This window comes from Alexandromys fortis, unplaced genomic scaffold (genome assembly GCF_014885135.2).
Source record: "Alexandromys fortis isolate MF-2015 unplaced genomic scaffold, M_Fortis_MF-2015_v1.1 scaffold_26, whole genome shotgun sequence".
NCBI lineage: Eukaryota > Metazoa > Chordata > Mammalia > Rodentia > Cricetidae > Alexandromys > Alexandromys fortis.
Window position 1 is genome coordinate 1,884,975 of NW_026067894.1, and position 27,055 is coordinate 1,912,029.

General features: G+C 52.9%; 1 protein-coding gene and 1 long non-coding RNA gene across 2 annotated transcripts in view; one reads left to right on the top strand and one right to left on the bottom strand.

Moving 5' to 3' along the window:
• Nucleotides 1-502: 502 nt before the first annotated feature.
• LOC126509853 (uncharacterized) lies at nucleotides 503-10,817 on the bottom strand. Its single transcript, XR_007594265.1, has 3 exons — nucleotides 10,708-10,817; nucleotides 6,893-9,006; nucleotides 503-2,057 (listed from the first exon to the last, which is right to left on the bottom strand). It is a non-coding gene; the product is annotated as an uncharacterized lncRNA (long non-coding RNA).
• Nucleotides 10,818-11,289: 472 nt separating this feature from the next.
• Igsf21 (immunoglobin superfamily member 21) overlaps nucleotides 11,290-27,055 on the top strand; it is a 74,967-nt gene continuing 59,201 nt past the window's right edge. The window contains exons 1-2 of the mRNA XM_050152431.1: nucleotides 11,290-11,400; nucleotides 13,368-13,615. Coding sequence (XP_050008388.1) covers nucleotides 11,290-11,400; nucleotides 13,368-13,615 — 359 coding nt within the window. The remainder of the gene's footprint in view (nucleotides 11,401-13,367; nucleotides 13,616-27,055) is intronic.

Sequence of the window (27,055 nt, forward strand, 5' to 3'; positions counted from 1 at the left end):
CTCAGGTCTTCATGTTTGTATGAAAGGCGCTTTACTGCCTGGTCCATCTCCCTTCTCCTGACTACCAGGTTTTAAATGTGAAGGTTCCACACTCTGGTCACCACTACCATCCCAAGCTATTCTGGGCTCTTGCACACCCGAGATCTCCACACTGCTGCTTTCCCACCCCTGTTTACCGCGCACACCCAGAGTGGCCAGATGACCAGTCCATAAACACAGTGGCTGCCCCATCAACCTCAGGTATGAGGCCTTAATTGAAGCCTGTGGCCCCTGTGTTATATGGAGATAGTTCTGCCTCCTGGGGCTCTGGACAGGTATCCACGGGTCACTGTAAGATATCCCAGGTCACCAATGACCCTGACATGTTCATCAAGTGCCTGAAGTGGCAGAGGGCATCTTGAGAGGGGGTCTAAGACTTCCTAGAGAGGTGTAAACAGATGTCTGTACATTCCAGGCAGGGTACAGACCAAAGAAACAATCCAAATTGTGTCCAGTGAGAGTTGATTGACATTACTTAGAGAATATCTCCAGCATCACCAAAGAGCCCACTCCCACCTGTATGGGTTGTCACCAGAGTCACATCCCTGGAGCTCCCTGTGTGAACTGAAGGCATTGAGTTTTTTCCCAAGTCTTTTTACTGTAGCAATTGATCCTGCTGAAATAACTTTGGGGTGGGGTCTTGGAATCTTGTAAGTCTGGGGAACTCCCTGAGACTTGTGAGTTTCCTTGACTTCTGGGCCTTAAGGAAACACAGCCACAGAAGAGGCTGGGCTGTGGAAAAGATGTTCCATGGGGCCATTGTGAAAGATGGGGCTCTCTGGTGGCACCTTCTCACCACATGGCCACAGCCTTAATATATGCACCTACAAATAACCGGAGCCTGTTTCTGAGAGCTGTAGTGAGTGGATATGAGGCTGTGCACAGAGTCCTGCCTCTGGTTCCCTCTCCAGAGGGCACTCTTGCTGCCCATACCAAGACAGTGCTGCTGTCCTCTGCCTGTGTGACCAGACCAGCTCCCTTCTGAACCTTCTGGCATGGGTTGAGTGATTTGGGGGACACTGAACCTCAATGAGCAGAGACGCCAACAGTTCTTGTCAAGGTCTGACTGTACTGACATAGGGAGGGTCTCTTCATACTCCCCTAGCCTAGAGCTAGACACTGGCTGTACTTGAGCCTGCAGGTTACACCAGGCATTTGACAGTCACTGAAGTTCCTCAGAGGACAGGGATATGCAGGATGGAGCAACAAGACCACCCACTCATGCCTTGGTAGGAGCTGCTGTCTGCTCCCAGGCTGGAGGAGCCCCTGGTCAGGATTTCTGGCCCCCACTGCACCCCACAGTTACTTCCCCACTAAGAGCTAAAGAGATCTTCTAGCCACAACACACCAGGCCTCTGCTTTAAACCTCCCCGTGTCTCTTCATGACAGCGAGAAAATAATCCAACTTCCTTACGGGACCTCATGGGACCTGACTCCAGATACTACCACAACTCCTTCTGTCACCAAGCTCGGTACAGGCTCAGTACTGACAATTGTGTCCCTCGCCGGACCTTGACAGCTGCTCTGATTGTTATTTTCCCTCCTGACCCCCTACCACGCACCATCCCTCTTACCACCCAGGTTTTACGGAAGACCCACGTTCCCTAAACGTAATCCTTAGGCGATCTCCTAGCTACTTGTGCCTGACTCTTTCAGCGGCTTGCTTTCTATCGCGGGGCCCACTAAGTGTTCCCTTTGCCTGTAGGTCTCTGGTGGCTGGAGGCATGCCTAGCTGTCTCTCACCAGGCCGAGGCCAGAGGTCACACAAGGCAGTGACTTTCCTCACCTTGGGAAGGACGCTGTCACACCCCATTTTACAGGTGGGGAACCTGGAGCCCCCAGTGTAGGGAGCCCCCAGTGTAGATGCCTGTTCTGCAGCCCCCAGGGGGCCAGTCCATCAGGAATGTGGGCCCAGGGCTGCATACCTCTACTCCGACATGTTCCCTGCGCCCTCTCTTCAGCCATTCTGTCCATGCAGTCCTGCTGCCCTCGGAACAAGAAAACAAAACGCGCCAGACCTATAATGAAAAGAAAATGGGATTTTTTTCCCTGTTTGTAATAATACCAAGTGTTTGTTCAAAGCCAGGTAAAGATTTTTTTTAATATGCTGAGTGATCTTTATTGAACAGCATCCTTATAATAAGAGCTCACCCCAACTCTCCAATTCTCTCTCACTAGAAGAACATGCCACCTGTTGAGCAGAGGGACAGTGGGAATTCTGTGTATCACCCCCCCAAAGGCCCACGCTGGGAGTCATCTCCACTGTGGTCTATAGGACAAGGGTCACCCACCCTCTGGGCTCCGGCAGGGAGTCAGGGATTCCGGGTGAGACCAGCTCCGTAATCAATGTGTTGCTGTGTGTTGTGCCATGAGGCAAGTTTCTTAGCGTATCTGGGAGATGTCCACAAGGTCCTCCTGGAAGAGGATTCCATCTGGGCTGAGAAGATGGCTCAGTTGGTAAGGTGTGAGGGTCTGAGTTTGAACTGTTAGAATCTAAGCAAAGATCTATGTGTGGTGTTGCACCCCTGTGACTCCAGGAGGGGAGACAGAGACAAGAGGATCCCTAGATGCTCTCTGCTTGGCCAACTTGGCCCATTAGGCAAAGCTCCAGGCTAGAAGAGACCCTGTCTCAATAAACAAGAGAGACAGACTGGCCTGAGGAATGACTCCCAAGGCTGCCCTCTGTGCTTACATATATACAGGTGCTCACACACAAACACTCGTACATGCACACACACTCATGCACCCACCCACACCCACACACACACTCACATACACATGCACTCACACACACACACACACAAGCTTGAAAGGGGTCCTAAAGGTTTTTGCAATTCATTCTAAGTAAATATCATCTCAAAAGAAAAGGAGACTCATTAATGGGCTATGTACTCTAAATTGAGGCATCTATGCAGGAGATTTAGGCGCTAAGTGAACTGATGTGTGCACCTTACCAAGCAATGGGTCCAGTGAGTGAGGCAGGTGGATACCAGAAGAGACAGAGACCAGACTCATCCACAGGCTTCTGTCTCAGTACAGAGGCCGGGCGCCAGGTCAACCGAGGCTGGCTTTTACATCCTTCACACTCTACTGGGTGTTTGAATATGCTGAGACACAAAGAACAGCAACGGAAACACAAAGTCACAGGGTCTCACCCAGGGCTCAGCACCTCAGATCCCCATCTGGGCAGTGTGGAGGGCGCCCCTGATCCAGGGCTGTCCCCAGGACTGATTCTAGAGGACCCCAGCCTCCTCTCCTGAGCTTGAAGCTCAGTCATCCACTCTGATGGGCCATGCTTACCCATCCATGCCAAATGAGGACACCCCTCCCTCCCTCCCTACCTAATAGACTTCTTCCATCTTCTTTAATTTGATTAATTGTCCAACTCCTCCCACTACAACACAGACTGCGGAAGAAGAGAGGCAGCACAGCCTTGCTCCTAAAACAGTGTCTGGCACAGAGTAGAAACCCAGGGCATCCTTGCTGAATGAGAACTAAGTGACGGTAACCTAACTGTAGATTCCTGCCACCCGAAGTCTACCTACTGCTCAGACCTCCTTATGGCAGATAGGACAAAGAAACCAGCCATCCTAGTTCCACTGGACAAATGAGGAAACTGAGGCCAAGAGGTAGAATGTAAATTTCCCATTATGCCCTGCCGGTGGCTGAACAGAGGTGGATCCCAGGTTCTCAGTGATCCTTTCAGAACTCTTTTCTCCCTAAGCAGGCTGCTGAGCTTGTGTTAAAGGGCCTGTCCCCGGAAGCAACCAGCAGATGGACAGGCGGACAGGCTCCGCTTGGCTGAGCTGCCCACGATGCCGTGTTAATTACACAGGGCGGGAGATGCCAGCCAACACTGTCTGCAGCGTAGCTGCCCTGGTATAGCAGGTGCACAGGCTGGCATGGGCTGCTGATGGCCACGGCCATGGATCTGCTGGCAGCCAGACCTGCTGACATGGCCCAACTGTTTGCAGCACCACTGGGCATGGGGGCCCAGCCACCTTGTCCCAACAAGGGCTCTCCCCAGGGACGGGCATGCTTCCCGATGGTACCAGTTGTCCTGACTGGCTCAAGCCAGGCAGCTGTCCTCCACTGACAGTGTCCACACAGGTGTGCTCTCAGACAGGATGGCACAAGGCTTTGGGGGCCGAGTACTGGGAAACTGTAGAGGTGTCGTAGCAGGGCTCTAAGACAGAGCCTTGCACACAAATACCCAAATCCTGGGACTAGGACTTAGCTAGGACCCAATCAGGACTCTGTTAAACCCTATAGCCGGCCTACTCCTAAGATCCGATGATCTAATTAATGGCCCCAAAGAGGACCCAGAAAACGATCTCAGTTCTCACAACCTCACCCCATGTCTGGGCACTAGTTTGAGATCCACTGTTTTTACAGCAGTTTGGGGACTAGTTGGCATCCCTGGACTCTGTAATGGCTTCTTTAATGCTTTTGGGGGCTCCCCATCTCCATTCGGTGGCATAAACAATGCCAACAGTGCCACATCCCAAAGCGGACAGTGGGATTCCCATTCTCCCCGAGGTCTGACTACCCACCACACAGAACCCAGAGCATCCTCCGGTGCCCTCGGGGTGTGCTTCTCCTACCCCTGACTTACAGCTAAGGAAAGTGAGGCAATGAGATGTGGGATCTTGAAGTGAGCTCTCACCTCAGAGAGCAAACGCTACCCAACTCGGCTCTGCAGTGTGGATTAGGGCCTCGCAGCTCCCCATGGCTGCTGCAGCTCAGGCTCTTCCACCACATCCTGGGAGTCGTGATGCTCTCCAGCTGACTCCCTGAGCTCTCCCACGTGGTCCTGGTGATTGCGCTGGACTCTGAATCCCCAGTGCCTGGCCTCAGCCCTGAGGCACCTTTTGTGTCTCCCACTTCCTGTTTGCGATAGGGAGGAGGGTACCCAGGAGGTGATGTGCGACCCTCATGTAGCTGGTGGAGTTTAAAGGCTTAGGGGATCTAGCTAGGTGTGGGGGGTGTAGGGACAGCCAGCCTGGTGCCCTTTCACTCCTGTGGAAACAGCCTGGCATCATCAGAAATCTACATACCCTGCCCCGGCTACTATCTCCAGTTTCTCCTCCTTGAGTCATAGATCAAGGAGGGAACATAACAACTGGGGTTGCCACTGTGGGGGGGCAGAGTACACACCCACCATGTGTCACAGACATGCACATACCCCACTCCCCATAAAAAGTACAAATATTTACACACACATACACACATACATACACACACACGCACACACATGTGCACACACACACATGTCATTGGCAGCTCAGTACGTCTGAGCCCCATAGACCCATCCCCACCATGCCCCAGAACATAGGCTTTCACAACAGTGCACCTGACTGAGCTGGCTCCCCACCCTCTACCATCTCCCCACCCCTACCGTTAGTACAGCCATCACACCTGCCCGCTCACCTGCCCACATGGCAAGCCCAGAACCCACGAGGAAGCTGGCAGTCACTCTGCTCTCCTCCTCTACCGTCACCAGCCCCCCCCCCCCGCAGTCCTGTCCCTGAGCGCCTGTCTGCCATCACACCATAACCAGATGAGACAAGGCAATTTATGATACCAGCTGTCTCTGTCAACACCGGATCTCCCACACACGCCAGGGAAGCCAATCTCCCCAGCCCAGCCTTGCCAGGAGCGGGAGCGAACGGAGTTGGCACAGGAGGGTGGAGTCGGTACCAAGGGAGGTGGGTGGCTCTTGACTTCTCCTCCTTGGCTGTCACCCATCCTCCTTCATGCCTGCGTCTGTGGCGACAGCTCCCCACCAGAGCAGAGAGCAGGTGGGCAGGAGCTTTACAGGAAGAGTGGTCCAGGGTCTCCATGGCAATAAGACCACTAGAAACTCTGTGACCTCCCAAACCCAAAGGACTATTAAGTGGCTCCATCAAGGTCCCCTGGCTTCCCTCCACATTCAGGCTTTCTGCTCCCTTCCCAGGCATCTTTGTCCAGATTCCTCTCCCCTAAAATACCTGTCCCTTTCTTGGCCAAGCTCCTGGCCTTGGCCCGGTTCCCCACCCCCACCCTGAGGCCTTTCTATAGAATCCTCGGAGTCAGACGCAATGCACGCTCAAATGTCCACTTCACCTCATGCCAGCCGGGCAGCCTGGGCAGGTGACATTCCTTCTCTGACTGCAGTTTTACTTCTAGAATTTGAGTGAGTCTTTGCCACATGCTTGACTCTATTATAGAATTTGAACTCATAACCCCCTCCCCTCTGCCACACCTCATTCACTCCCACCCTACCCCCACCAGCACACGCAGAAGACAATACTAGCTCCATGCTGCCGCCCTGCTGGAGGAAACAGAAAACACAGAGAGAGAAGCCAGTCCCCCCACTGTCCACATCTGCTTGGCTATAGTTAACTCAGTGCAAGCCCAGCCTTGCAAGACAGATGCTAATCTTAGGCACACGAGGGACTCAAGCTGCAGCCCTGGGCCCAGTTCTACCTGAGTGGTCCTTCGATGAGGCTGTGTTGACCTGACTGATGTTGTTCTGGGCCAGCTCTCTTTGTGTAAGCATCAAAAGTGGTAATTAAGGACCGGGGCCCTGAGGAGCCCATGCCTCCCTTTGCTGAGCGGTACACTTAGCTAAATGTCTACTGAGGACCTAGTCTGCGTCTGTCTCCATGCAAGACATACAGGGTCACGTGGCATGAGGAAGGGACCGCTGGATGACAGTCACATGGTGGAAGTTTCTAGAATCGCCTTTCATTGTCTTCCGCAACGATCAGAATTGAAATTCAGTAGCAGTATCTACTTCCCTACATGTTTTTACAAGTGTATGCCTATTTCTTACAACATTTAAGACACGGTCTCACGTAGCTAGGCTTACCTCCGACTTCTTGTGTTGAGGATGACCTTGAACTTCTGATCTTCCCGCCTCTGCCTCCTGAGTGCTGGGATTATAGGTGTCCAACCTGGATTTTTATGCATGACCAGCAGGCATTCTATCCGCTGAGGTTCAGGGGTGTGCCATGGGATAGTCTGGTTCCGCATTCGGTCACTTACATTGTCTGATAGCTGCTCTTTTCACCCTCGGCGGTGCTAGGAGGCTAACCTCACTCTTTCTTGTTCACTGCCAGGGACTGTGAGTGGCCTTGCTGGGGACTTGAACCTGTGCCTGGCTGATGTAAGCTCCCAGGGGCCATCCCCGTCCCTCCACTTCTAATCAGTTCATTAAAGTCTGCCTTGCAAACACTCCCTTGCGCCACCCAGGACACGGAGACCTCAGCTGCTCCATTTCCAGGAGAGCGAATTCCTTCCCCGCTGGAGAGGAGTGGAGTAATGTAGGCAGGCAATTTAAACAGCTCCACAAACCCGCAGTTTCCACTCTCCGCCACTATTACACTTCCTGGCCGCAGCGGGATTGGCCCGTAAGTGGGATATCAAGTTTATTACAGCCATTTCCAACCTGTAATTGGTTTTGTGGAACACAAAGAGAAAGGCTGGGGGAGGAGAGAGGTGATCCCCCATTTTTTTCTTCATTTTTTTTCCTTCCCTTTTACAGATGGTGGCATCTAGGGGCATTGGTGAGAAGGCTGACTTTGAGGACTTATTTGTTTTTCAGAATTAAAATGTGGCTGGCTGACCAGTGGGCTCTCCTGCTGCTGGCTGGACTGCATCCGTTGGCCATGCGTCTATGAGTCGAGTCCACATGTAAATCCATGTGCCCACAGCCAGGGTTGCTGGTAGGGGGTGTGTCTGGCACTGATGGTGGGGTGGAGGGTTGTGACAAGCTGAGGTCACTTAGAGCCAGCTCTCTAGAGCAACAGCACTGGGGCCACACCTCTATAGCCACAGCAGTGGGACCACGCAGGTAGACAAGACTCTCCAGAGGCCACCAGGCCTCATTTTCCTCATGGAACATTTAGGGAAACTGAGGCCTGCATAGAGAACAGCATAGAGACAACTGAAAGCTAATTACTTGGGGGAACTCATAGCAGAAAGGCTGGCAGGGTAGGACCAGAAGAAAACACCTTTTTAAAGGCACCTACTATGTGCTGGCTGCCCAGCCTGGCCACACAACAATGTGGCCACTTGGAAGCTGATTGTCCCTAACACACATTGAACACGTTTGCATCTATGTGAGTCTGTGTTTACAGCAATGCTGAGCCCACACAGTAAGAACTCAATGAGTGCTGGTCGTTCAGCCCCTGCTCAGGACATTACTCTCCACAATTTCAGCTACCGGTGTGTGAGGGTTGAGCTTTACTGTCGGGGTAACTGGATTTAGAAGCGTCATAGAAACCCAGCTCTAGACATTTTTGCAAGAGAATTCCTAGATGAGGTTAAGTGAGGTGAGAAGACCCTCCCTGAATGGGGAAGGGACGACAAGGGGCGGGAGAGAGGAGGAGGTGGGAGGGAGGGAGAGGGAGCCCTAGACCTAGGTATTGGCTGGTACCACCCACATGCAGGGCGGCCCTTCCCCTTAGTTAATCCTCTGGGAACTTCTGACAACGACCCTCACAGGCACACCCACACGTGTGCCTCTCTAAGCCTTCCAGATGCTTCTCGGTCCACTCTAGCTGAACCTACATGCCTTCAAGGAGACTTCTGGGGTCACCTTTCCTCTCAAGGAACTCTGCACCCCCAGGAGCATCATGGGTAGCTCTTGGCATATGCCTGTCACAGCAGACCTGCCCTGTCCACTGATCCTGTAGTTGGCTGTGGCCTGAGCTCTGTCCCCACCAGATCCTGAATGGGGCACACAGTTCCTGCCTCCCTCTTGCCTGAGGACAGAAACTGTGCCCGTGTCTTGTATACTTACCACCCTTGACCACAGCTTATGGTCCAGGCTCAGCTCAGAACCTCTGACCAATGAGAGCGTCATAGTGCCCCATGGTGCATGCATGGAATCTCAGGGTTCAGTAGGCAGAGGCACCAGTCACTCTCAGAAGTTGGAGATCAGATTGGACTCCCCATACTGAGTTTCAGCACAGCTAGACACTGTCTCAAAAAAAGGAAAAGAAAAAAAAAGTAAATAAAACCATAGAAAAGCAGACTCGTCCTTGAGGCTCTCCTGCGCCTTGGCCTCTAGCAAGGATTTATGACTCAGGTAATTCTTCCTTGCTTTGTCTGGGGTGTGGGGGTGTGTGGACGTGTGGGGGGCGAGTGTATTTTCCTCGCCATAAAACCCTCAGTCCCAGTGAATAAATTTGAGGAGACAGTTTTACTGACAGATTTTTTTTTCCTCTGTTGTGTAATAAAAAAAATGGAGTGAAATTTGAGATTGGGACGATGAGGGCTGCGAGTTTCAGAAGGATATCTGAAGCTCTCTACCTGAAGGTAGGCAAGGCTGGAGCCAGAGGGCTGCCGAGAACCTGCTGCCTGCCCTTCTCAGGCTGCAGCTGCCATGCAAGGTGAGGCCAAAGGGCAATTAAGCGGCCTTGCCAGCCTGGCAGGACAGGCAGGGAGTGCTGGGCCTCAGCTGGGCCTTCAGTTGCAAAGTGGCTTGCGTGATGCTTGCCTTCCCAGGGTATGGGGGGAGGCAGACAGATGAGATGGAAGGTTTCCCACCTTGGCATGTATGTGCGTGTGTGTGCAGGTATGTGTGAACACGTGTACAGGGATGCAGGTTCCTGTGTGTGCATGTACACATGTATGTAGATGCTCATGGTATGTGTAGGCACAAGTATGTACATGTTTATGTGTGTATGCTTATGTATGTGTGCAGGTACATGTGCGTGTATATAGGTACACTTGTGTGTATACATGTTCATGTGTCTAGGTGTGTGTGTTTGCACCCGTGCACACATGCAATCATGCATGTGTTAAAGGCCAACCTTGTGCCCTTCCTCAGGTGCCCTCCATCTTGGTTTTTAAGCTGGCTCTCAGTGATTAGGACAGACTCAATGACCAGAGAGACCCAACTCCCCTGTGCTGGGATTACAGACATGGGCCACCATGCCCAGCTTTTTTACTGTGTGCTGGGGATTAAGCTACCTCCCCATGCCAATCCCAGCGTATCATCAGTTTGCTGAGGAATGTCTGAGGTGGGTCCTCTTCAATAAAAGCATCAGCAGTCTCTCTGGCCTGTGAGTTACATGCCAGGACCTTCAAGGTGACAACCAAGACTATCTCTAGAATATGTCCCCTGGCAGAGAAAGGGGTCATAATTGTCTCCCAGGGGCTGGAAAGGTGGCTCAGCAATTAAGATCACTTGCTATTCTTGCAGAAGACCTGGATTCTGTTTCCAGCACCCACATGGCGGCTCACAGCCATCTGTAACTCCAGTTCCAGGGGATCCAGTGACCCCTTCTGGCCTCCATAAGCACTGCACGCACATGATATACAGACATACTGACAGTCAAAACACCCCTATTCATAAAATAATGAAATAAATAAATAAAATAAATAAGAGAATTGTCTCCGTCTCTAAGGGGCCAAGAACGGTGGACCCACCCTGTAAGTTTGTTCTGACTTTGAAAGTAGCCAAGCCACTCAACCCTGCTTACCCCGGACCCTGCACCTGTCTGGTTCAGTCCACTGTGGGCATGCAGTGGTTAAGGCAACAGCCACAGAAGCGGGCTGTGGGTATCCCCAAATTGCATCCTTCCTGGGCAAGTGCCATCACAGAGAGCCTCATGCCAGTGAGACGCCACCTCCTCTCACACACCACAACTCTCCTCCTCCACGCTGCCACCCTACCGTGGAATCCGGGTCTTTCTGCAGAGCACGAGGCAAGAAGTCATATCTCTCTGTCCTCAGACTACACAGATGAGGACAAAACAGCCAATTTCAGAGGGGAACGGACCAAGTCATGAGCTAGGTAAGTCCAGAACAGTGATGAGAGGCAGACAGGCTTGGTGAGGGCTGATAGGAAAACCAGTCAGGGAAAGTCCTACTGCTGATCACACTGAGAGCCACCAAATCTATGAATGTGTTAGCATCCTTCTACCTACCACTGGTACTCACTGAGGTGTCCTAGTCTACGGGACAGTAACAGACGTGGCCAGTGCATGACACAGTTGAAGCCCCGTAGAAGCTGGCTGGTTGCACTAAACTGTGTGTCTTACTAAACCCACCAACATATAGTTGAAGGCAGCCTGGGTGCTGATAAGGCCAGTCCTCCCTGTTTGCGGGGGAGGGGGGGCGGGGGGGACGACGACAGATGCCTGGGGAAGCCACTCTCAGCATCTCCCCATCCCTGACCCACCTCCCTGGCAGCCCCCTCCCCTGCTTCTACCAGAGGAGCCGCAGGGAGTTAATTCTACTTCTCCAGGCCCAGGCATGAGGCCGCCCCATCGCAGGCTGTTAGTGTGGAGCCCAGCTGAGCGGCGAGAGGCTGCAAGCTCGCGGTCTATAATAGAGTTGCTGAGACAAGCGGAAAACTGCAGCCGAGTAAACAGATAAATAATTGAAACAGTGACAACACATACCTTGCTGCTGTGTGGAGTAACACTTTCATTAGCGGGAGGCGGCGGAGACCAGGCGTGTGCTCAGGGCAGCCGCGGCTGGGGAGCCCCAGACGCATGGGCCTGGCTCTCCGGCAGCTGTGAACAGCAGGGCCCTGCAGCAACCTGGGCCCTAGCACCGGGGTCCCCTGGTGGAATGGAGACCTTGAAGCCTCCTCCTAGGGTCTGTCCCAAGGGTGGCTACAGAAAAACAAAGGCAAGCGTCCTGTACTGATAGACCCTATCTGTCTGTTCCCGGGTCGCTGCTTCTGGTGTGGCCTCCCTCTTGGACTTGCTTCTGGAAGACCAGAGGAGGTTATAAGCAGAACCCAAATCTGACCCTGGGTGACTGGTGTCTGCAGGGGGGTGGGTCCTCAGTGGTGCCACTCTGTTGTCAGCATCCTCTCGGGCCCCCTCCCTCTTGCTCCGGGCACTCGAAGCAGTCACTTTCACAGAGGCAGCTGAGCTGATCCCTCCTGCGTCTGCCCTTGGCTCCCACCACCTGCTCCACCAGGCTGACTCCTCTAGCACCTCCTGCAGAAGCAGCTTTGACTTCACATCCTCCAAGATGCCCTTGTGGGTGCTCCCCGCCCTCAGAAAGTGCCCTTCCCCCTCTTCTGGATTCCCGTACCATTCTGGACCTAACCTCTCAGGGTTTATCAGAAATGGCTGTGATGGCTTGGGCTGGTAAGAGCACCTGTTCTTCAGGCCTGGAATCCACAAGGCAGAAGGATAGAACAGACTCTCCAGTTGTCCCCTGACCTCCTCAGTCACCCCACACAGCATGTGCGCATATACGATAATAGTAAGAACACTAAAAAGAAGAAATAGTTGCAATGTAGTTTATTTGTCTTTCCACAAGTTATTTGCCTTCTAATGGTCCCCTGGCCCTCCATTCTCCCCCTCTTACTAGCTAGCCTGCCCCCTCCCCTGTCTTCACTCTACTGACTAAGGCTCTGGAACCAGGCCCTGATTCCATAGCTCACTCTACAAAGCCCATTCTGGTCCTGCCCACAGTTACCCAGGCCGCACTAGCCATTTCAGCAAAGCAGAGCCTTAGTGGTGGATGGAGCTCCCGGTGCCTGGAAAGACTCAGCAGGGAGAGGCCACTAGCTTCCTTCCACCATGCCTGCAGGGCCTCAGGAGCCCCCAGTGGCCCACCATGCCTGCAGAGCCTCAGAAGCCCCCCCCCCAGTGTTCCACCATGCCTGCAGGACCTCATAAGCCCCCCCATCAGTGTTCCACCATGCCTGCAGGACCTCAGAAGGCCCCCAGCATTTGCAGAATTGAAAGTCCAGCCCCTCCCTGCTCAGAAGCCAAGGCTCTGGTGGCTGGCACAGGTGGGAGAGAGCCAGGGTTACTCACAGGCTGGCTGCTGCCTCCCAGCTCCATATCACAGGACTTTGAAAGAGGGAGGAGGAACATGGCAGGGAATTTCTGCGTGGGGTGCTCTTTGTGGTCAGCTCACACATCTTCCGTCTCCTTCTCTAGGGCGTGGCTTAGGTAGTGAGTGTGGCCTCCCGAGGCCAGAGGCTACCATTCTTTTTTATTAATTAATTTGCTTTTTTTAATTATTTATTGTGCGTGTGTATGTGTGTCTATGGACATGCCACAGTGCACATGGAGATCAGAGGGCAACTCCCAGGAATCGGTTCTTTCCTACCATGTTGAACCCAGGAATCAAATTCAGCTTGTCAGGCTTTGGCTGCAAGCTCCCTTCACCTGCTGAGCCATCTCACAGGCCCTGTGGCTCTTTTACAAATGCCTGTCAGTGGAGTGCTGGGATTCAAAGACCAGGGAGGCCTAGCCAAGGCTATCAGCCTGGCAGCCTCCGTGGATAACGGAGGGGCGGGGCAGGACGGGGCTGGGCAGCTCACCTCTGCAGCACCTGTGTGGGACTCTTCCCCTGCTTAGGGAGGGAGGGAGGGAAAGAGGGAGGGAGGGAGGAGCAAGGGCTGGGACAAGACAAGGGAACTCCTGAGGAAAGCGGTGACCAGGGCCCGCTGGGGACTCACCTGTGGCTTCTCTGCTCTGTGGCAGGTGACAGATGGTGGCACCATCAAGCAGAAGATCTTCACCTTTGACGCCATGTTCTCCACCAACTACTCACACATGGAGAACTACCGCAAGCGGGAGGATCTCGTGTACCAGTCCACTGTGAGGTGAGCTCCCCCCACCCCGCCCCCAGAGCTGGCAAGCATGTGAGCAGGAAGAGGGAGGGGCGGGCCTGGGGCGTATGGTGCCAGCCCTGGACAGCATCCCCTGACCCGTTATGCATGTTAGTCTCTTCTGACGAGGGCCTCTCCTGCCTTTGGTCACCTGGTAAACTCCTCTTCAGTCTTCAGAACCCCACTCAGGCTGTTCCATCACAACAGCAAATTAGCAGACTAGACCGCTCTGGGCTGGATGGCGAGGCTCCCTCAGTCCCCACCCTGCTCCAGGAAGGGGATCTTATGACCTGTGTAAAGTAGCTTCACAGTAGTGTTGGGTATGAACACACACACATCCACACACACCTGCACACAGGCACACGCGCACGGGCATGCACACCCACGTACACATAGGCGCGTATATGTGCACACACACACCTGCGCACTCTTTCCTACTGTATGGTAAACGCTTTGCCTGGTGCTCTCAGAAGGCAGGGCTCTGACAGAACCCAGGCTAGGACACTTGGGTTTGTGGGGCAGTAGGGGCACCCATTGAGTATGTGACACCATACAATCTTCTGAGTCCTGACTGGACAAGGCTCCACCCCTCAACTGGGATTCTCACCGACCCTTCCCTCTGCTCTTAGCACTAGGTCTCTGCCAAGCCCTGGTCGCACATCAGTGCATGACAAGATTTGCAAAAAGAATGGGCCCAGAAAGCCCTGGAGATGCTCCTATGTGGTTGGGGGCATGGGACAGGAGTGTGTTGTTTTGTTTGCCAAAGGTGCTACTGGCTCTGCACATGGGATCTGGCTGTGAGGTTCAGGAGGTGGCTGTGAGCCCCTGTCGGCCTCTGTCGCCCCCCTCCAGGAGCTGGTCCCTCCCCATCTCAGGCACTGATCCAGGACCCCAGTCCCAATTGTTCTTTCTTTCTTTTTTTTTTTCCCCCCAACTGTTCTTTCTTGGAGCACCGGCAGACAGCCAGGGTGCCCTGGGCTTCCGGGAGGCAGGCAGGTACCTTTCTGTATTTTCCCTTCTGAAAAGCAGCTCATGGCAAGGATAAATCAGTTAGTATCAAGATGAGAACAGAGATAAAAAGCATTTTAGAAAGGAAAATAGGTACTGCCCTGGGAGTCACAGAGAGTCCCTCGGCAGGGGACTTCTTGGCTTATAGCCAGGTTTCCCTAAACACAGTCATGGGAGGGGTGGGTAACCCAGCACCCAGCACCCAGCACTGGCAGACCCACTGCTCCCAGTCACGGGTGTCCTCATCCCAAACACACCATGATCCCTTAGCCAGAAGCAAACCCAACTCCCGCATGCACCTCATGCAGCCATGCCCCTGCCCCTGTTCACCGGCATTCAGGAAGCCAGCAGGTGCCTAAAGACCTGGGTTCAAATCCCAGCACAGCTACTGCTTACCTAGTGCCCTTAAACCAGCCCCCCCCCATCCCCTTGGAAAACAGGCTGACCAAATTAATCTTCCTGAATTGTGGAATTTGGTAGAAATTGATGCCCAATGAGACCAAGTCAGATGCTGGCTGCAGGTGATCCAGGATCAGTTTCCTGGTCTCTAAACATGGTTGAGTGGAGCATGTTTGTTGCCGCCTTGGGTGGGTTACTCAGTCTAGGGGTTGTAACCCACCCTGCAGCTAGTTATTCCAGGGTCTCGGAGGGGCGCTACCTGGAAGGGAATGAGCTAGGACAGAAGAATGAGGCTAAGCAGATTTGTCAAAGCCTCCGTTTATTAGGGACGGGTTACAGTTTATATAGGCCCTGCATGAGGACTTGGTGGGCAGGGCACGGGATCTCGCTGCGTGGTCCCGGTCACGTAGGCCAGGTTCATCACATAGGCCAAGAGGTTACATTCGGACAGGTAGGCCAAGAAGTCACAAGTTGCCACACCTGGTTCCCTGGATAGCTGGAATGTGAGGCGCGTTCCGCTAACAGATAAGTTAATTGGGTGTGGGGCAGGTTCTCTCAATAGAACATAATTATGGGTGTGAGGTTCCCTGCAGGCTCCCCAGGGTGATGGTTCCTGTAATGATTTTTAGGGGGGAAATGGCTCGTGACACATGTTCACCCCTGAGTCTCGAGCAACCCTTTGTCCCCACCACAAGGCAAGCTCCACCTTGTGCCAGACCCCCCTAAAGTCTCTGTGTATGCACTTGCTCTTCTGTACCTCACACTCCTCAACAACAGCCTCTGGGACTTGGAAAGGTAGCAACTCTCTACACCCCCTCTCTGCATTTTACTTTATAGCAGGGGTCAAAGTTCAGTAAGGTCAAGGGTCTCACACTGGAAGGACATGAACTTGGTCACACCTCAAGCCACCTCTTCCTACACCTAGACCATGGTGCCGTCTTTGTTTTACAGTTGATAACACAAGACCCAGAGAGGGTACAAGACCCACCCAAAGTCACACAGCAGCAGCAATTTGATCCGATCTTAGGACTTAGGGCCCAGGCGCCTTTCTTTCCCCATGTTCATGCGGGGATTTCTGCAGCCTTCTTTCTGAGTCGAGACACCAGGGGCTCCTGAGCAGAGGGTACCCCAGGGAGCAAAGCCACCATGCTTAGGGGATACCAGGAGACAGTGAAGGAAGAGACGGCGCTGGGAGCATCTCCTGACGCCAAGCCAGTGGAGAAAGAGCTGCCGCGGGTGCCAGGCAGGCAGCAAGGCCCCGTTAGGACTGGTGGCGGGGCTCTGGGCTCCGCATTTACATATAAATGAAGATATTTACAAATTAATGCATCTCGGCCCAGAGTCCCAGCTCTGCAGCTGTCTGAGCTGCTTCCTCTTCAGCTGGGAAAGAGGGGTGAGAATGAGGCTGGGAATATTACCAGGAACCGGCAGAGAACAATTTCCTGGGGAGCCTCAAGGAGCCCCAGGGACTCCCCATGCTTGTCTGCAGCTGGTGGGCAGAGAGAGGGTGCCTCCTGTGGGTGCAGGTGTGCCTCCCTGCAGTGTCACCTTGGGCCATGTTACTGTCCCTCAGTGTGTGATGGACTGGGGAAGTGGGGAAGGGACTGGTGGGCAGCGGAGGAGATCACTCCTCAGACCAAAGTAGGGGGTGGGCTGGGCAGGGAGGAGAGTACCCTGCAGTGTAGGGCAAGAGTACTAGAGTATTAATACTAGGTGCTAGAGGACCACCTACTGTGTAAAATGGTGGGCCACAAAAAGTAGTGTGTGTGTGAGTGTGTAAGTTCACTTGTGTGGGTGCATGCACGTGTGTGCAGGGTGACACTTCCTCAATCTCTCTACCTTATACACTGAAGCAGGGTCTCTCACCTAAACTGAAAGCTCACTTAGTTTCCCTGGTCCAGCTAATAATCTAGCCCTGAGAATGCCCTATGTCTGCCTCTAGGGTTGCTGGGCTCCAGGCAGGCAGGCTACTGTAACCACAAGTGCTGGGGACCTGGACTGTAGTCCTCACACTGATGTAATAATTGCTTTATCCCTGGAGCCATCTCACCAGCCCCCGGAAGAAGTATTTTAGGATGTTGTGGGAGAGTCCCTAATGTGCAGTTTCCTGTATATATATTACACACTATGTGTATATATATTACACACTATGGCAAGGAGGACAGGCCAGGTTTGGCCAGGTCACAGTTTGGCAAGGTTTAGTTTAAGCTATCCAAGCAATTTCCGGCGCAGCCTCTGCTATGCAAATTGGGGCTATGTAAATAAGGGTCATGCAAATAAGAGTTATGCAAATAAGGGCCATGCAAATAAGGGCATTCCTGATCAGAGAGGGTGGGTCTCAGGGAATGGGGGGGGGGGGGGCTTCATGACACAGATGACATCCGAGCAGAGAACTTGAGTATAGACAGCCATGCGTCAGTGGGTGGGGCAGGAAGCAGGAGTCATTTCATATTTGCCGGCCCAGCAAACACGAAGACCCTGAGGTGAGAAGGGCTGCCTGAGATGGAGCATGGCCAGGGCACAAGAAACAACAAAATAAGTAGCAATTTACCCTCAGCTTCCTGGAAGTCACTGAGGGCTGCGGCCCACTGTGACCCATACTTGAAAGCTCACACTGGCTACCGAGCAGAAAGGCAAAGTGATCCACGGAGGAGGCGGGGCCTGATCTCCGACTCCCACAAACAAGTGAGGACACGTGTCCTCTCACCCACGTGGCTGAGAACAGCTGGTTGTTTGAGCACAGCCTGGGGCTCCATGGAGAACTGAGCACACAGCCTTTACCTCCCAGGTTATGATGGCAGGGAGCAGGGTGGGGTGCGGGTGGACACTGTCAGGTAGACACTAAAGGAAGTGACTGTCCCTAGTGGCTCTTGGTTTTGGGTCACCAAGGCGGCACAGCCACGGTATACGGAAGAGGTTGGGGCTTCAAACCTGCCCCTTCCTACCCGTGCTCCCACCAGGCAGCAGGATCCCCCAGGAATCAGTGCATCCTCCCCACCTCAGCACCCAGAATCTGCTTGATATTTATCGAGGGGTACTGTGTAATGGGGGGTGCCAGAGCTGAGGAGCCGCTCAGACACAGGCCGAGATGACTCAGCTGGTCAGGCCAAGGAGATGGCGGTGATGGTGGCATTGAAAGTGAATTTAAAATCAAAAGGGGCTTCAAGACAAAAGGGTTTCTAAGTGGAAGGGACAGTGTGTTCAGAGGAGGTGGGGCACCCGGAGAGGGACAAGGCCACTCCAAGTAGGCAGACAATGGTCTTTACAGAGAAGCCCTCTGGAGTCTGCTGTAATGAAAACACACTTCTGGGTTTTAAATAGACACATTAACAGCTCAGTCCAAAGAGCCGGGCATCCGTGGCCCTTCGAGACCTTACACGTCTTCCCCTGAGGGTGTATCTTAGTATGTGGCTTGCTTGAATGCTTGTCTTGCCATGAGTATAAAGAAAATGCGGTGCCAGCCTCGATGATTTGGAAGCCTGAATTCTTGGCCCCTTGGTCCTCTGGTTGCCATCATAAGCAATGCATCTGTTTACCCCCCCAAAATGCATGTAATGGGAACTCCTTGCCCATTGGGTGGTCACTCGGTCACTTACTACCACCTTGACTCTCAAGCACACATTGAGTGCCTACTGTGTGTAGAGCTTGCTGGGCATAGACAATAGGGTAAAATCAAACTCCGCCTCTCTGGAGATGTACACCCCGGATTCTGCACACCCAGTTACAGGCCCATTGCGAAACTGTGCCTCTCTCCCAGCTCATATCCTCGAGAAAAACGGGTGAGAATTATGTGGTGAGAACAACTTTGGGCCCCTTCCAGTATGTCTGTCTTGACAGTTGATATCTGTTTTAATCATAACAGGAAACCCCCAGCCTTCAACCGTAGCGGGAGTCCTGTCAGTCCCTATGGCAAGTCAAGGGGTTTTTTTTTAGAAGGAACTGCAGTTCCCCTTCTGACCACTAGGGGAGCTCTCAGAGACTTGCCTTTGTGCATCTCCTGAGCCCAAGCTTGGCCACCACCAACAGGCAGGATAAGAACCACCTGCTCAGTGATTTGCTTGGAAGTTGCCTAAAAATGTGAATTCCTGAAAACTACCAGGGCAGACTTTGATTCCAGCCCGGAGTTAGACTAGGAAACCAGGAAGCCGGGTGTTAAACCGATGCTGGCATTGAGACTTAAAGAGCCCACCACCACACACCATCTGCCTGCTCCTGTGTGGAGCCAAGTGGCAAGAGATCCATGGACAGGGGCTGTAGAGATGGCTCAGTGGCCAAGGACACTGCCTGCTCTTCCAGAGGACCAGGGTTTGGTTTCCAGCACCTCTATTAGGTGGCTCACAACCACCTGTAACTCCAGCTCTAGGGGATCTGATGTCCTCTTCTAGACTCCAAGGGTATCTTCACTCAGGTGCACACACACACAGACACATAAACTCACATGCAAACACACACACACACACACAGAGAGAGAGAGAGAGAGAGAGAGAGAGAGAGAGAGAGAGAGAGAGAGAGCTGCTGAATGCTCTGATCAAGGAATGCAAACCAAACCCAAGCCAAATGCTGGGAGAGAGATGTGGTTTTTCCAGGCTCCCTGCTGCCACAGCTGATCCAGCCAATTCCACAGACCTGCAAGAGAAATCCTTCCACCTAAGAGCCCAGGTCCCCATGGAGCTGTCCCCGCCTGGGCCCCTTCCTCCTCTGTCCCTGCTGTTCCTGTTCCTGCCCAGGGTGTTGACCTGTCCCCTCCCCAGTTCGTCCCTCCTCAGAAAGCACCCCCCCTCCCGGCCCTTTCACCCAGAAGCGCTCCAGGCCCAGCTCAGATATCCATTTGGTTCACCTGCTTCTCTGCCCCTCACCAGCAGGTGGGATCTATCCTTCCTTCTAGGCAAGAAGCCCGCTGTCTTTCCTTCAGCTTCCCAAGCCAATTGCTATCATTTCCTGGCCCCTTTGCTGACCTGGGTCATGAGCAGCCCCTGTCTCCTCCATAGTTCAGGTGGCTCCTTGGCACCTCCTCCTTCCCTCCCTCTCTCCAGCATCCCCCAAAGTGGATATTTGCCATTCCTTCCCTGACATTGGCCTTAGTTGATTTTTCCAAATATTTTTCTTTCTTTCTCTTCTACCTGGGGCCCTGGGACTGCCTGGGTATGTCTGTCTATATGTAGGGCACACACATTCTCACTCACATGTGCATGCACATACACTTGCGTGCACACATGTATGCATACACACGTGTGCACACTTGCATGTACAACCCTTTCATCTCTGGATTGGAGTAAGTGTCTCCATGGTCCCAGCATCTTGCTGGCAATACAGCCCCTGCCACTGTTTCCATGGTTGGCAGGAGGGCCAGGACATGTCTTCTCTGTATCTGGGGAGAATAGGGGCATTTTGAGGCAGGAAAATGGAGTGTATTTGCTGAGGCCACAGCTTCCATTAGGCAGCCTCGCCCACCTACCTGCCCCAGGGAGACCACTGGGTTTACAGAACACCCCTAGGAGGCCAAGCAGATTTGTCAAAGCCTCCATTTATTAGGATCATGGTTGCTGCTTATATAGCCCCTGAAGGGTAGGGAAACTGGACTCTGCGTGTTCCAGGTCACGTAGGCCAGGTTACGTTCAGACAGGTAGGCCAAGAAGTCACAAGTTGCCACACCTGGTTCCCTGGATAGCTGGAATGTGAGGCAGGTTCCGCTAACAGATAACTTAATTGTGTGTGGGGCAGGTTCTCAATAGAACATAATTATGGGTGTGGGGTTCTCTGCAGACTCCCCGGGGTGATGGTTCCTGTAATGATTTTTAGGGGGGAAATGGCTCGTGACATTTACAGAACACCCCTGCCTTCCTACATTTCCCCCAATTCATCCATAGAGCCAGGGGGCAGAACACGCTACAAAGCTGTCTGCTGCCCTCTGGTGAAGAGCTGGGGTATTACAAGTAGGGGCTCACATGTTGCCCACCCCTGTCTCCAAAGAGAGGCCTGGTTTCTAAGAGTGGGCAGGCACCCTCTGCCTACTGCGGTCTCTAGGACCTCAGTGCTTGGCTAGCAGTTTGGTGAAGGGTTGTTAGGCTAATGAGCTGGTAGCTACCGCTCGTCAGCAATCAGCCTGTCTTTGGCTTGCACCATCTGATTAAATCCAACATTCACTGCGTGACACAGCCCTCAGGCCTCCTTCACGTGGCTCCAGCTCTGCTGAGGAGAGAGTGGCTTGGCTCCCCAGCAGCCTGTCCCAAGCCCCAAGCTTGTGGGCAGAGACTAACGGGCAGCCCCATCTCTCCTCTGGGAAGCGTTGCACCTCTAACCGGTCTCTCCTAGAGACAACAACCCCTCAGAGTTGTCAGGAACCACGAGCCAACATTTAGACAGCACTCTGAGTAAGTGGTGGGAACCTGGCCTTGATTCCTGCCATGTGCCATCTGCCTCATAACTAGTTATTTAAGAAAAGTTTCCTTGCTAACTGCGGGCACTGAGAGGAGGTGAAGTCAGGGCCCAGTCCCCTGGTGTGGAAATTCCCAGCTTTGCACTGGTAACAACGGAGAGCGAGAGACAACTGGACTCTGTTGTCTCAGGTGCAGTCTCTCTGTGACCCCATGGTCCCCATGATATGGTGATACAACCAACACCCCTTTCTGCAAGCTGGGATCAGAGGCTGGAGAAGGGACACCCAGAGGATGGGGACTCAGTGTCCCTGCTGAGTGATGAGCCTGGGGAGGCTGAGAGGCCAGGTGTTGTGGAGTAGTAGGGACTCTTCCATTGAAGTGCAGCTTCTGAACCAGGCCCAAGTTTCTGGTATCTGACCACTGCCCAAAGAAGGCAGCACTGCTGATCCGAAGACCAAGCAGCCTCTTCTGAGAGGCTGAGACAGGAGAACCGTTGAGAGTTCAAAGCCGATCTAAGTTAGAATGAAACTCTGTCTCAAAAAAAAACAAACGAACAAAACTCTCTGAGTTCCAGTACATCAAACAAGCCAGTGGGATAGGAACCCAGGTGTCAGGATCACACTAGACCAGGCTGAATCTAACCAGCAGGCAGAACGAGGACAACTGTCTAGAACATTCTGGACCATGCAGGAGAGATCTTGAACGGCACTCTGAGAGTGGGGAGGAGCCCCTGAAGCAGTTCATTACAGCGTGACACCCCTGAAAGGTAAAGGGTCCCCAGGGGAGTGATGGAAACAGAAGAGGAAATGGACCTGGGAGAACACACAGAACCCTGACTGGAGCTGAGGACATGAGGAGAGGGTCAGGTGACTCCTGGGGCACGTCCCAAGCCCTGGGATTGGGGAACTGGTGAGGACTGGGCTTGGTGCTGGGTTTACAAGCACTGCTTGGATACGGTGTGCCACACTGGTGGGCCGTACTGGAGAGACCAAAGAGGTCATGGAAAACACAGGTGGGGGAGAAGCTGCTAGAGTCATTAGCACAGATGCCACTTGGAGCCACCATCCCCTCCCAGACGTTCAGGCCTGCCAGCAGCCTTCAGTATCACCCAGGTCAGCCCTCACATTCTCCAGACGGGAAGCCATGGCTCAGAGAGCACAACTTCTCTACGATCCCAAGCAAGTCGGCAACAGAGTCAAGACTCAAACTCCAGTCTCTTCCAGGCCAGTGTCACCATGGCCCAGCCTGTGGAACAGAATTGCTGACATAGCAAATAATTCATCTACCTGCAGTCAGAAAACCTCACACACACACACACACACACACACATACACACACAGTCTTTTTACTTCTAAGTAAAACACCAATAACAGGCTGCCAGCTTTACTACTAATTAAATAACCATTTTATTGCTGGTATTATAAAATTGAAGGCTGAAACTGTCCAGGAAAGGCCTAATTTAGTAAACAGCTCAGAACAAAGTCTTTGTCACGCAGATGTTGCAGCAAATGAGAAGGGACTCTGGGTGGTTCAGACCCTGCCTCTTAATATGTTATTGAGGCCTAATAACATTTCCCAGTTCTGGGAGAAACTCTGTTGCCATGGAAAGCAATTGTATTTGTAGTGATGAGTTTTGAGGAGGCTGATGGGGGGGGCTGGCACAGACGAACAGGTGGACAGATAGGAAGATGGACTGGTGAGTGGGTGGATGGAGGGTTGGGTATATGGATGTATGTATGGATGTATGTATGGATTGATGACTGTGTGTATATATGGATGGATGGATGGATGGATGGATGGATGGATGGATAGATGATTTTGTGTATATATGGGTGTATGGATAGATGATTGTGTGCATATATGGATGGATGTATGGATAGATGATTTTGCGTGTATATGGATGTGTATATGGATAGATGATTGTATATATGGATGTATGTATGGATAGATGGATGGTTGAGTGGATGGGTACATAGTTGAGTGAATAGATGTATGCATGCATAGATGCTTGGGTAACTGGATGGATGACTGGCAACATGGATAGACGGACAAGTAGATCTTTAGTTAAAAGGATGAATGGGTAGATGATAGATGGAGGATGGATGGGTAGATGGACAGATGGAAGATGGATGGATAGATGTAGATGAAAGAATGGTTGGGTAGATGGACAGATGGAAGGATGGATGGGTAGATGATCGATGGGAGGATGAATGGGTAGATGGACAGATGGGAGGATGGATAATGGGTATTTAATGGTTGGAAACTGGGCAGATATCCACATGTGGATGGATGGACAGATGGACATACCTGGACACAGAATGGGTCATGGATAGATGAGTTGAAAAAAAAGCTCATATCAGACTTCCACTGACAGAAACAAGGCTCTGAGGCTGGTGAGCCACTGGGCCCTTTGTACAAAGTGGGTGTCACCACCTCAATTTGTAAACACCACCTCACAGGCTGAGAAACATGGCAACCCTTCAGTTTGCAGAAGGAAAGAAAAGACCAGAGATGACGTTGAGTGACAGCTTCAGGTCATACAGCCCAGAGATGATGGAACTGGGCCAGGAGCCAGGCTTTCTAATGCCCACAAGGGCTGTGAGTTTCTTTCTGGTTCTTTCTGGTTTTCTCCTGGCGGGCATCATGGGCCCTCACTGTGCAGCATCTTTCCATGTCCACAGTAGGCAGAGGGGCTTCCTAAAGGGGCATCGTGCCAAGCACCTGCTGCTGTGGCCCTGTAAGGGCCCCACACTCTCTGGGCACAGAGCTCAGATCTTACCAGCTCTGCCTACCTGACCTCCTGGCTGGTCTCCTCCAGATCCCTCGTGTAAACTTCAGTCACCCAGGCCTTCTTGTCAGGTTTGTAGCCACCCCGGGACATTTGCTCTGGCTTTCTGTCACTATGCACTCTCTTACCCCATCTCAGATCAGACACCACCTTGGCAGGGATGGCCCCCTGAGCTCCTGGGTCACCCACAAGCAGTTCAGCTGTTTCTTGGTCCTGTTGACCCACTAGGGGGGTCGCCAGTCTCCTCTGAGTTTGCTGCTCTCTGATTTACCAGAGAATATTTTCTTTTGACTCTGCCAACGCACATACCTTGTGGACCATGACCTGTTCACTCTGGTTCCCTTCTGCCAGACTCCCAGTGTGACAGCGGGTAGCACTTCCACACCCAGAGACTGAGAGCTACTTCATACATGGATAAGAGAGCCCTGGCAGGGGACCTGGCTAGCAGACCCCTATGAAACAGAATCAAGGGACCTGGGCCAGTGACAGAGCAGACTCAGCCAGCCACACAGCTCGTCTGAGCCTCAGTTTCCGCTCACCCCTCACACAAATGGGAGGTCACTTTTGCTTCCCTGCATCGCTGAGGAAAGTGGGCAGCAGATAAGATCCTCCATAGCTCGCAGCTGCACGCAGCCATTGCTGGAGCCAAAGGCTGATCTGTGGAAGGCCGAAGCCCACGACTTTCCTGTGACCTGTGCAGATGTTGGGGGTGTTGTCGGGAGGTGGGCACGCTTACATCCGGTCTTTTCTTCCTTTCTACACATGGCAAGCCTTTGCTTTTCTTCCCTGCCATGTGGTTATGTATTCTGTAGGGAACACAGGACCAAGTCCAGCCGTTGTTCCTCTCCCCAGCCCCACTTAAGACTTAAGGCCCTGTTTCCTCAGGCTGAAGGAGCGGAGCTGTAGTGACGCGTTAGGATGTAGGGACGTGTGACGCCATGTTCACGCATTTATTAGCATCTATCCTCATAACGTCATAACAAAGCAGCCCCTGCTATGACCTCTGTCACGGGGCAAAAATGAAGCTCAGAGAGGTTGTGGGATTTGCCTGAGGTGGGCCGGTGAAATCCAGCGTTGCCAGGAGCAGTCTGTGGTGAGGCTGAGCAGGGAAATGGGAGGCGAAGCGTCTTCCCTGGGAAAAAGAGGCAAGGTCTGGGTGTCACACTACTGTGGGGGACTGGATGAGTTCTAATCTTGCAAACGCTCTCCCTGGCCTTGGGCAAGCAAGCCTGTGAGGATGACGACTGCAGTTGCTTTTTTATAGTGTGTTTTGAGCCTTACCTCGTGTTCCGTGTTCTGTGTAGGACAAATCAGGTGCCATAAAATGTAATAGGAAGAGTGGGAGAAGCCACTGAATGGCAGATGCACGCGCTTGCAGAGTGAGCCGCCCCCAGTGCTCGCGCTCGCCCATGATCTTGACTGAGGATCCTCTCATGGCCCTGACACACACACACACACACACACACACACACACACACACACACTGTGGTTTCTGTCTAGGTCAACCTTGTGTCCACCTGGCCTGTAGAACTCAGCACTGAAGAAGTAGGGAGGGGAAGGGGCGTGAAGAAGAGACTCGTCTGGCTTTGTGTGTGGAGGGGTGTCCTGGACCCTCCTCAGGCCCCACCCTTTTAAGTGCAGCACCCATATACCGGCTCCACCCCCGACTGGCCAGGGATTCTCCAAGTATGCAGCTGGGTGGCAGGTGAGCCTCCTCTGGGTTCTGCCCCTCCTATTCAGAGGCTCTAGTCCAGCTCTGGAAACACTGATAAACTGTGCTTCCTCCATTATAGGGACCTGTGTCTGGCTATGACCTAAGTGTCCCCACCCACCCTCTCCTCAGAGAACCCAGACAAGAACAAGACAGCCCCTTCCCTCTGACCAGATACAGGTGTGATGTGAAGGCAGGGTGTGTGCCTATGGCCCAGCCGCCCCTGCATGGTCTATACCCAGGAAGCCTGCAGGGTAGGCCCAGGGTTTGATCAGGCCTCAAGCTAAGGTAAACCCTGGCAGGTTCCCACCAGTGCAATGGCAAAATGGAGGTATCTGGATGGTGGCTGGTAGCCTCGCCCAGGAACAAGCCACGGCTGAAGGCTGTGCTTCAGTACCCCATAGGGCAAAGAAAACCCTTCACCTTGTGCCCACTCCTACCCACCCTGTCCCAGCAGAGCCAATGTGGAGGAAAGAGAACATCCCTGAGGAGTTCCATCTTGTCCCTTAAAGGGCTTTACAGCCCAAGCCTGGGCTGAGCCCCCTTTGCCTCTACAGTCTCACTGTCCTGTGAGGCCAAGGCCACGCATGAAAGCAGCACCCACTGCCCCGGGGCAGGCTGCACAAGAAAGGTACCACTGTTAGCCCATTTTGTAGATGAGCAAACTGAAGGGCCCAAGAAGTTAAATATCATGTTCTGGGTGAGACAAGAGGCAGAGCCAGGATTTGAACCCAGGTAATCAGAGTCCAGAATGGTGCCCTTTCTCACTGTACCATACTGTCCACCCTTCAAGAGTTCAGTCCAGGGAAAACCACACCTGACTCTTCAGGGCTACGAAGCCTCAGGCAGAAAGTTAAACCTTTTGGAACCTGTATCACTTTCAGAGACAGAGTTTTCAGCAAAATTATTCCCCGTGCTGGGTGTCCATTCCCTTTGTTCCAATAGGTGCTAATGGCCCCTCATTTTGCCTCTACACAGGCAGGAGGGTGGGGTGCAGGGTAGTGACCATGGGGTGCCCTGGGAGGTTCAGAGCCCATGAAAACTAAAGGGAGCCTGGCAAACAAGCCAGCAAGTAGAGGCTCCTTCCTTACCATGGCTTCTCCATGGTACCACCAGCTGCTGTTTAGGACAAGTAGCCACTAAATGCCTCC